At 33.2% G+C, this 12300-nt stretch overlaps 1 protein-coding gene across 1 annotated transcript; it reads right to left on the bottom strand.

Moving 5' to 3' along the window:
• Window positions 1–7544: 7544 nt before the first annotated feature.
• Window positions 7545–9325, bottom strand: LOC132638178 (ethylene-responsive transcription factor 1A-like). The gene has a single exon (XM_060355147.1). It carries the CDS (start codon window positions 9216–9218, stop codon window positions 8232–8234), a length of 987 nt encoding a protein of 328 aa, XP_060211130.1. The 5' UTR covers window positions 9219–9325; the 3' UTR covers window positions 7545–8231.
• Between the last annotated feature and the right edge of the window lie 2975 nt (window positions 9326–12300).

Genomic DNA, 12300 nt, shown 5'->3' with positions numbered 1-12300 from the left:
GGTCCGTTTGTGGACCGGGTCGATTTTAGACCGGGTATTAAAAGAATAGGCTAATAAATTAAAACACTGATTATTCTAAAAATTGAGATAAGGGATATGGACTAGTCCAAAATTATCAGGAGTCAATCGGGCTTTAATTTGGAGTCCGGTAAGTCAAAATGCGGACCGAGTGCAAGAAATAGTTTGACTTCTAAATTTGAATAAGAGACCGATTTTGATTAACGATGTACTAAGGGTGCCAGAATATCACCTAATACGGAAATATGTAATTATAAAAAGACCCGAGTAAAAATTATATGATGTCGTAAATGACCGTGCAATAATATTTAATAACAAACGTTATCATTTAAATGTGCGAAATAAAATGCGATGTTTGTGCGGAAGTTGGTAGAAACGTCGAGAAATGCAAGTTTCAATAATACTAAATAATAGCGGCAAATAAATAGCGGTAGTAATACTGCTAATAACAATAATGATAATGGTAATAATGATAATATTGATGATAATGGTGATAAAAAATAATAATAGATATAATAATAATAGTAATAACAAATATTGATAATTAAAAAATGATAATAATTAATAATAATAAAGATGATAATAATTAATAATAAAATGATAATAATAAATTACAATTATTGATAGTGGCAAAATGTTAATAAATTAATAATAATAACAATAATAGTGGTAATAATAAGATAATAATGATAATAATAATAAGAAATAATAATGATGATAATAATAATAATAATAAATAACCATTATTGATAAAACAATGATAATAATTAATAATAAAATAACGATGATAATGATGATTAATAATTGATAACAAAATAACGCTGATAATAATGATTAGTAATTAATAATAATAATAATAATAATAATAATAATAATAATAATAATAATAATGGAAATAACAAGAAATAATAATTAATGACAATTAGTAATAAAATGATAATTTAAGAATAATAATAACAATAATAATAATAATAATAATAATAATAATAATAATAACTGCAGCGGAATAATAAAACGTGGGTGTTAATAAAAGACTAATAATTATAGTAAAATTTAAATGCATATTTTTTAATTTGTCAAAACACTAGAAGTATTTAATAGGTATTTCGGGGGAGAGGCGGGACAAAATTGGGTGTCAACAAGTATTTCAAGTGGTATGATCCGGAGTTTCCAATTCAAGCAAATATTGTGATTTCGGGGTTGTTGAAGAAGACTAACAAGCAACAACAACAGCTGAAGTGGAGAAGGATATTGAAGATAGTCTTGTGCTTAAGTTTGATATGTAATGTGATAATGTACTTTATCCTAATTTCCCGCTGATTTAAGACTAAGTATGTCGGATGTAGTTAGTTTAAGCTTAACTTAGATGGAAGAGGGCACATTTTAGCTGACTTAAAGGAACATTTTGTGTAAATTTTGGTTAAGGTAGACGACGTATATTTGACGGATGTAAGTGTATGTTTATGCTGATTAAAGCAATATATGTGCTACTTCTAACATGTCTTGAATCAGTTGGTATTTTATCCGAGAATTACCACCAATAACAATACATCAACATTGTATTTCACAAAGAAATCAAACTGTAAAACACACACATTTACACGTTGGCTACTACATAAATAGATGCATTTCATAGCAGCACCAAAGTGCCTAATTTTTTCATGAACAAAACAACACCAAAGTGCTTAATTGTTTCAACCAAAAACAGTTGCATACACAACCACTTAAAACAACAAAACTCACAACAACATAAAAAACACATAAGTTTAAGTTTTGTTCAACAACAACCACAAACACCTAAAATGCCATTAGTCGAAGTCTAAGTAACATTCACCAGCCACACATGAACTAAGAAGCTTTCTTTGCAGGATATTTTCCCTTAGTTTTTTCCCTTGTCTTTGCACTCTTAGAGGGAACTTTGTCCTTAGCAGCTTTTGAGGTGACTTAGCCTTGGCTTGTGCCCTTGTTTGAATCCCAGCAGCTTTTGATCTGGTTTGAATGCGATGCACAACACTTTGGACTCGAAGTTCTCTTTGAGTTACAGCTGTTTTGCCTTTCCACTTCAGTCCTTTGGTTGGTTGATAACCAATATCACCAGTCACATGTGCACAAATCCTCACACCAGTATTGACCCTCCTTTTGCTTGGCAAACCTTGCTGCAACATAAAGAATACTTGGTTATTTTTTGGGCTCACTTTTGAAAACACAAGGCTAACAATTTAAGAAGACGACACTTACATTAACTGCAATATATCCAGTTCCAGAAACAAATGCACCTTGTCCCACAAACCTTGGCCTCTTGTAACCACTTCTTGCACCTGTTCCTCTACCTCTAGTGCCAGTACTTGTTCCTTCACCTCTACTGCTAGTACTTACCCTTTCATATTGACCTCTACCTCTCTTAGTTCCATTAAAGGACTATTGTGAGGGTGCAGCACACTAGAATAGTACAAATCAGATTAAGCAATGTAAGCAAGTATACTAAGCAATTTCGGCAATAAGAAATAGTAAGCAATGTAAGCAAGTATACCTTTGGTATGGTTCTTGATTTTGTCTTAGCCATAGGATTCTTTGGACAACCCTTTTTGTTATGATTGGCTCCTTTGCAGATTGAACAAGTCATTGTTATCCCATACTTTGGCAACTTCCCTTATTTTCTCACTTCTGCAATCTTTTTTTTTTTCTATTCTTAGTTGGTCTACCAGGCATCTTTCTCAGTTTAGGTGGCTCAACAATTGGATTGGTACTGTCTGGCCACATTTTCATGTTTGGAACTAGCTAAATGAAGTTATAATAAGCCTTCAAATATTTTTCTTTTCTGTATTGGCTTGAAATTGCTTCTGATGCATCCATATTCAAATGGTTCATAGCTGCAATAGCATGAGCACATGGGATCCCCTTCAATTCCCATGATATACAGCTACACTTTTGTTGACCCAAATTCACAATATGCATCTATGACCCTTCTAGCACTTCAAACCCTTCATCACCATTCCAATCAATGTTGCATTGCATTGATCTCTCTACATTGACATTGAACACCATCATTGCCATTGGAGATACATCCTTTGTCCAGCTTTCAGCAAATGTTCTTGACTTAGGAATCTTGTTCATCACCTTAATTTTGATTTCTTCCAACATTGATACAATAGTCTTGTGCCTTGGTCCCAAGATCCATGCATTGAAACTTTCTGCCATGTTATTATCCACACTATCACATTTGGAGAAAGTTTGGAAGTATGCTTTGCACCATCTCTCTTTGTTGTACTTGATGAGGTCTTCCACAATACCTCTACCGAACCTAGCTAGACCATCAAGCTTATACTTAAAATCTGCTTCAATTGTTGCTCTAGCACAAGCCCATAATTTCTTCCTTCTCTCTATGCCTCTCCAGTTTTGTGACCAATTTGCTAAGATATGTCTAGCACACATCCTGTGCTCACATTCAGGTAATATTTCTCAGCAGCAGCTATAAGTCCCTGTAGTTTCAAAACAAAGCATAATACTTTTATTAGAGTTAGTCTAAAATAAAAACAAGAAAGAAATATTTGATTGTTTTGAATTACCTTTTGCATGTCACTGAGAATAGTAAGTTGGGAACCTCCTCCTAAGTTCAGATCCACTCTCAAAATCATTAAGAACCATCTCCAAGTGTCCTTGTTCTCAACACCAACTACTGCCCATGCTATGGAAACATTTGATTATTTCCATCCTTAGCAACAGCTACCAGCAACTGACCTTTACAAATCCCTTTTAAAAAGCACCCATCCAGCCCTATACACTTCCTACACCCATCTCTGAATCCCTTTTTCATTGCATCAAAGCATATATAGAAAGAAAGAAATTGTTTGATGCCATTTTTTGTATGTGTCAACTTAACAAGATAAGTGCTGCCAAGATTTGTTTGAAGCAATACATCCCTGTAGTCTAAGATTTTGTTAAATTCAGCCACATGGTCCCTCATTACCTCTTGCAACACCATTTTCCTTGTCTTTAAACACACTGCCTTGGCAACATAATTCATCATCAGATTCAAAACTTTCACAATAAGAACTATCATAATATGGCTCATCTCCTGTCAGTTTACCATTAAAGTTTTTCTTACCTTGATCAATATCATCATACCCTTCATCTACTCCAACTTCACCTAGAAAACCTTTTGGCTTTTCTTTTTTCTTGTTCCTCCTATTTTCTTTGTTAAACTTCCTCAAATCTTGCTTCATAATCCTCAACTCCTCATGTATATCTGACCCATAATCAACAGACTGGTGAGACTCAGAATCATCATCATTGTTTACAGTTTGTTCTTCTTCTAGAAAAGTAGGTACATCTTCTTCTTGGACAATTGGTGCAGCCTTTTCTTCTTCAGAATCTGTCCAATCTATTGAAGAATAACCATCTACAACCCCTTCATTAGCAACCCTTTCAATACTTGGAATAGCAGAAGAAGAAGGATTTAACCCTAGATCTTGAGAACCACCACAAGGAACAAAAAGGGAATCAGATTCCCTGTTGGCAGCCACAGGTACATTAAAAGACTCATCTACTTGACTTAAATTTCCACCTACACTTGTAACTTGACTACTTTGCCCTCCAGTGGGACCCACATCCTCCATAACTGAGGCATCACACACATAAATGTCTATTGTGTCCCCATTATACAAGAAGAGTGCAATGTCATAAATGTCCCTGTCTTTTTGCAATTCAACCAAATCACCCCCTTGAGATGGAATTGCATATGTTTTCCCTAACTTAGTTACCCCTAATGACTTACAATAATCTACTGTTTCAGGAATAGACATGTGATCTTCATCAACATTGAACACATGTTCAGTTTTACCCCCAATGTAGATTGGCCCTACCTCACTAACCAACATACCCCCAACTTTGAACCTTAAGTTAAGATACTTAGAAGCCATGTGTCAACCTATCAACAATGAATAATAACCAGAAAATTAAGACATAAACATACAAATAAACAACTAGTTTACAAACAGACATCAAATGTTCAATTAGACACAAACATACAACTATGCATCAATTATTTACAAAAAAAAACCCAATTTTTAACAATACTAAACATAATCTAATAATTAAGACAATAAAAAAAAGGTTTTACAGAAATGCCCTAATTTTTGGAAGAAATTACAAGAAACCCCTAATAGTCATGCATGCACAAAATTGAAAATTTCAACACAATACAATCAATATATAAGAACACAAACTCATTATCATCATAGTCTTACCACAAATAAAAACCCTAATCGGAACACTAGATGAAACCCACGACTGAACCCTAGTCGGAATAATAAACAAAAACCTTACAAAGAAACAAGCTTAAACACGATGAAAACAAACACAAAACACATTTTAACAGTGGATAATCACTTACCTTGTAAGAATTTCAGCCAAAATGTTGAAAATCGAAGCAACAGCAGCAACTGATCGGAATCACTAAGAAGATCACAAAATAACCTAAAAGAGATCGGAATCACTTAGAAATTGCTCACTTACAAGTAAACCCTAAACTCTGATTTTTGGGGGAGAACATATGTGGGAGACAAACCATCTATTAGGGTTAAAAATTTTGACAGATAAAGAGTAAATTCGGGTTTAAATGCCTATGTTTAATTTAAAGTTAAAATAAATGGGTAACTTGGGTCGGGTTGTAATTATCTATGTGGATATCTACGTGGACAACCACATCAGCATTTTTTACACCGTGTACAGCGCGTGTTTACACGGCTGAGGGGTGTGGACACTTAAAGTTGCAAGTTCAGGGGGGTTTTTAAGCCTCCACATAGTTTAGGTGTGCCACTGTATAAAAAGTTGCAAGTTCAGGGGGGTCCCGAGCGCTTTTGCCAATAACTTTTGGTGCAAATTTGCATTGCTATTGTTCGTCCTCTCTTCACGTTTAAAGTATTTTCAAAGAAGGAAAACGAGGATAATAGAAATAGAAAAGAAGATAAATATAGAATAGAAAAATAGACATATATTTTTAGTAATGTGGCCAAGTAATATGGACAAAGGGAGTACTTTATTTTTATTAATTCTTAAAGAACGTAAAAATTCAAGTATAGTAATGTCGTCAAGTAATATGAGACGGAAGGAGTACTTTATTTATTAATTCTTAAATAACGTGAAAAGTAAAAAATGAACAAGTAAAAGTGCACGGAGGAAATAAATATGTGTCGGAGAATTAAAATAGAAGTGCACACGAGTATACATGAGAAGAGAATAAATATTCAGTACTATGGCATATATCCACGTGAGATTTATTAATTCTCAAAAAATGTGAAAAGTAAAAAATGAACAAATTAAAGTGCACGGAGGAAATAAATTTGTGTAGGAGAATTAAAATTGAATTGCATATGTCTATACATGAGAAGAGAATAAATATTCAGCTAGAACCCAAAAAGTCAAAAGTGAACAAGTAAAAGTGTACAGAGGAAATAAATTTATCGGGGATTAAATTTAAAGTGCATACATCTATACATGAGAAGGGAATTAAATATTAAGTACTATAACACATGTCTACGTTAATATGGACGAATGGAGTACTTCATTTTTATTAATTCTTAAAGAACGTGAAAAGTTAAGTATAGTAATGTGGTCAAGTAATATGGGACGGAAGGAGTACTTCATTTGTTAATTCTTAAATAACGTGAAAAGTCAAAATGAACTGTACGGAGGAAATAAATATGTGTCGGAGAATTAAAATAGAAGTGCACACGTGTATACATGAGAAGAGAATAAATATTCAGTACTATGACATATATCCATGTGGGATTTATCATTTATTAATTCTTAAATAACGTGAAAAGTCAAAATGAACTGTACGGAGGAAATAAATATGTGTCGGAGAATTAAAATAGAAGTGCACACGTGTATAATGAGAAGAGAATAAATATTTAGTACTATGGCATATATCCATCTGGGATTTATCATTTATTAATTCTTAAATAACGTGAAAAGTCAAAATGAACTGTACGGAGGAAATAAATATGTGTCGGAGAATTAAAATAGAAGTGCACACGTGTATACATGAGAAGAGAATAAATATTCAGTACTATGACATATATCCATGTGGGATTTATCATTTATTAATTCTTAAATAATGTGAAAAGTCAAAATGAACAAGTAAAAGTGCACGGAGGAAATTAATATGTGTCGGAGAATTAAAATAGAAGTGCACACGTGTATACATGAGAAGAGAATAAATATTCAGTACTATGGCGTATATCCATGTGAGATTTATTAATTCTCAAAGAATGTAAAAAGTCAAAAGTGGACAAATTAAAATGCACGGAAGAAATAAATTTGTGTAGGAGAATTAAAATTAAACTGCATATGTCTATACATGAGAAGAGAAAAAATATTAAGCTAGAACACAAAAAGTCAAAAGTGAACAAGTAAAAGTGCACGAAGGAAATAAATATGTCGGAGAATTAAATTTAAAGTGGATACGTCTATACATGAGAAGGAAATAAATATTAAGTATTATGACACATGTCTACATGAGATATAAAAATAATTGGATAAAGTGTACAAATTATATAACTCATAATATAAAAATTTAATACGGGTACAATTTGTAAAGCAATAATTACAAAGAGGGACCGCTGTGTTCGTCCCTCCATGGCACTTATTATTACTAAAATATGGGGCTTGATGTCCAAACTTTAGTTTTCCATTTTTATCTGAACATATTTCTCACTTTGCCAATAAAATTCGGTCAGGTGGATGGAATTCGTTAGTTTGACTTTTCTTTCACTTTACCCCCCAAAAAAAAAAAATTGACCTTTGTTTCTCAATATGACAATATTGTTACTCTTTTTGAGGTTAATTATCTTAGATTATCGTTAATTCCAATAGATAATTCATCAACCACAGCCACAAGATTTAAAGAAAGAACAAATCCATTGATTTAGCCACCACAAAAAAAAAAAAAATTACCCTCAGATAATTTATCTTTTTATTACTATACAGGACCCACTTAATTAAAACCTACAGCTCCGTCCCATTAGGAGTCCGGATTGGCTTATAAGTTGCTTATAAGTTGTTTTCAGTTTTTTTGAGTGTTTGGCTGGCCAGGTTAAAGTCATTTTGTGCTTAAAATAAGCTCAAAAAAATAATTTGATCCATTTGACTTAGCTTATCTAAAGCAGCTTATAAGCTGAAAACAACTTATAAGCCAACAAAAATAAGTTAGATTACCGCAACTTATTTTTTTTACTTATAAACTGTTTGCAGCTAACGGGAATAAGCTCATCCAAACAGGCTCTAGCTATCTTCTTCCTCCTCTTTGGCGACGATGAAGAAGAACTTTCCGGCGACATTAACGATCTCTTAGAACCAACTCTAACAGGTTCAGGTTCACCAGAATTAATCCTTAACGGGAAATTCAGCAATGCACGCGACCCCCGCATGCGAAATGCCGCCTTATCATAGGCCAACGCTGCGTCCTCCGCCGTCTCATATGTACCCAGCCAAACTCTTGCCCCATTTTTCGCAGGATCCCTAATCTCCGCCGCAAACTTCCCCCATGGCCGCACTCTCACACCTCTATGATGCTTCGCCGCCTTTGGCTGCGCTGCCACAGGTGACTCCACTCTCACTAGAGCCATAACTTCTGGTGATTGGACGGACATTTGTGGCTCCAGTTTTCCATTGGGGATTGGAATATCAGAAGGTTCTAATCCAAATCCAGTGTCTTGATTAAAAAAATTGTTATGGAAAATTCCAGCTGTATCGAGTTCATTGGATAGGTAATTGGGAAACATGTTGGATTCAATGCTGTTGGTTCGACTGATATCTGAGGTTGTTGAATTGTCAGAGCTCATTAACGGAGATTCCACTTTAACCGGAGCCACAAATTCCGGTAAATTCCATGTTTCAGGTGATTCGATGGACATTTGTGGCTCCAGTTTGACATTGGGGATTGGAATATCAGAAGGCGCTAATTCGAATCCAAATTCAATGTCTTCATCAAAAATATTGTTAACGAAAATTTCAGCTGTATCGAATTCACTCGACAAGCAATTAGGGAACATGTTTGATTCAATGCTGTTACTTTGGCTGATACCTGAGGTTGTTGAGTTGTCTGAGTTCGTTAACGGAACTTCCCAGTCTTCAAGTAAGTGACGCCTAATTGATTCAAGAATAGCAAAATCATTTTCTAATTCACAATTTGCATACATTTTTTTTGTGGGGTTTAATTTGTATTGACAAGTGAATTTAGTAGTAGAGAAAACAGAGAGATAAAAGAGGAAGTTGTGAGCTTTCTTGATGAACGGGGTGAAGGGGATATTTATATGAGAAATGGTTCATGCACGTGGTGGAGATAATGTTACTGTAATGATTAAAAATTTGTTTGTGGAAGGATTGTTAGGTTTTGATGTGGGGATTTGGAGCTTTCCTTGAAACTTCTGAATGGAGAAAAGTTCTAAGTTTAGAGGGAAAGAGAGTTTCAATCATCACGTGGTGTATTTGGAATTTGGAAACTGGAAATTTTGAATGTTAAGATAATAAAAAACTATAGGGATATTGACAGTCTTTGTCGTTTTCTGTTAATAAGCCGCTTTTTTTTTTCCAGCAGTTCGCTGTTGCCGTAGGCATCTGGACCATGACTTCACCAAATTCTTCTTTTACTTTGTTATGATATGACTAAATTGAGTAAAAAAAATTACATTTCTTCTTTGTAGTGTTGGAGTCGGACAATTTAAAGAGAAAATTTAAGAAAATTTGAATCGTGAGTGAATGAACTTAGATTCAACAATATATATATAGTATGTATGATTTTATTCTATTTGAACAGTGTAATTTTTCAGATGATTGGAATTCAATTCAATCTTTTTCAACACATTCGGCTCCATCATTGACCACGTAGTTCCCACCAATAAAGGAAAACACTATGTATCTATATTGTTTGGATTATCTAAAAATGTTAATTTACTAGTGTCAAATCCTCTAATAACAAACTATTTCTGAAAGATCCAACACGCACTCAACAATATTTTTTAATAATCTGAATAATATAGCTCACAACCAATTTTATTTATTCCCAAACTCAATCGGAGACTTGTAGTTAAGAGTATGAGATATGTATCATCCATCCCCAACATCCTTGGTGGTAAAAGGTATTGTTTCTGTCTTGCAAATCAAACTCTTTGTAGAATAAAATAAAATCGTTATATAGGATTTTGGGTGATCTTCACTATGACATTTAAATTTGTGATTTTGAACTATAAAGTCTATAACAAGTGCGTCTCTAGCTAAGTAAATTTAGAAATTTATTTGAAGTGACAATAAGAAACATGATATTGAAAATGAGAATTCTTTGGTTCATCATAGAATATCAGTTTCATTGTTTCTACTTTGTAGAAAGGTCAGGGCCAGCTTGTTTGATTCTTCTGCAGATAAGTAAGATATTTCTCTTGCGCAACAAATTGAAATACGAAACTTAGGTAAAATTTTCCACTTTTTTTATCTTTTAGGTTAATCAATACATCATTGAAAGCAAATGAAAGTTACACTTGTAAGTTCCTAGCTAGCAGTAACATCAACTTTTCTTGTAATATTCTCCATTTTAATTCCACGTCAAGGGAAAGCCATGTTGGACAAGGAAAAAAACAAATATCTTCTTGGACCCTCAATTATTCATTGATTTTAGACAAAATTGAATTCGTCATTGGGCATTATTTCCTCGGATAAAAAAATACAAGAATATCCCACTTGCCATTTGTTTATTATATAAGGTTGCTATTAATCAAGTAGTACATAGAATAGCCTAGTTGGTCTCTTTTGCACGTGTCCCATATTTGTTTTCTTCTTATAAAAAAAAATTTCAAGTCCTTATCTTGGTTTCTTTAACCGCCTAAAAATTCTATGTAACGATGTCGATGGCTAAGGTTTAAATTGTACTTTCGAAAATATATTCCGCTCGGATATATTTGTGGGCCAAATACAAAGACATCCTCTCAAATTTGGACATAAAGTGTAAAACATTTTAATTATGCAGTGACCAATTGAGCACCTCAACTCGATAGATACTTGTATTTGTGTACTACAATATAGTTTGGCTACAAAAAGAAAATACGAAAGAATAGATATCTGCGTAATAGTTGAAGCAAAAAGGGAAGGCATGTGTTAATAAGGTTGAACTCAGTCCTCAGGGGTGTTCTGTATAATTCTTGTTTTCTAAATTTTCTTTATCATGTTCATTGCAATTGTTTTCTTACTGCTTATTAACAGTGTACATTTATATTGTTAATTGGAGATGGTGGTTCTGGATCCAAATATGTTAGGCAAAGTGCTGTCAAGCTAGAGAAAGAAGGATACATTTCACAAATAGCCACTTTTTATTATGTAATTACAATAAAGCAATTGTCATGAAGTTTGAAGTTCTACGAATGAAACTCCAAAACATTATGATGGAATTTCGCCTATAAAATTTAAAACTTCACGATACTAGCTATTTTTCAAAAATAAGTCAGAAAGTAGCTAGTGAATGGTACTCATGTCCTACTATGCGAACTATCAAACTTATACTTGACATAACACATCAACACATGCATAATGCCAAAATCTCAAAAATAAGCATAACTCAATCCGTAACATTTAACAACTTAGTTCACAATTGAAACAAAAAAGATTTATTAAAAGTGAGGAGTGACTGCACTAACTTAGTGAATGCTTTCTAGTTAATACCATCCATAACCTGTTTTAGAAGAGTTACTAAACATGCTATGCACTAATTGAAAGATGTTTTTATCCAGAATGATAGGTGTAAAAAAAAAAATTGTACATTACTGAATACTACTTTAATTTGCATAGTACTCTCCTGGAAATGAACATGTGAAACCAAGCTTTTGGTTGAAATAAAAATTGAAACTCTTTTTCTTTCCGCAACACTATATATTTATAGTAATCGATTTCTGATTTTCTTGAACCAAAAACATTTTTTTTTTCTTAATGTGTCCTCTTGCGTAAGTATAGGAGCATGTATCGAGCCGACAAGTCAAGACACGATTGTTCAATTGTTTATCTCTATTGATCTATCTGAACGTTAAATATAGAACTACTATTTATATTTGTTTACGTGAGCATAATCATAAACAACAATATTTCCTATCTGCTTTTGACTTTAACGTACGTTACTAAATTTGCAAGATTTAGGAAACAGATGAATCTTAACTTAAAATAAACTAAAATGCCTTTTAAATTATCAACAGCATCTTATATATCAAAAAGCCTCCAGACACACACATGGAGAAAATAATT

Source organism: Lycium barbarum, chromosome 4, assembly GCF_019175385.1.
Source record: "Lycium barbarum isolate Lr01 chromosome 4, ASM1917538v2, whole genome shotgun sequence".
NCBI classification, from domain to species: Eukaryota; Viridiplantae; Streptophyta; class Magnoliopsida; order Solanales; family Solanaceae; genus Lycium; species Lycium barbarum.
Note: the sequence above shows the minus strand (reverse complement) of the source record. Positions and strands in the feature narration are given on the sequence as shown.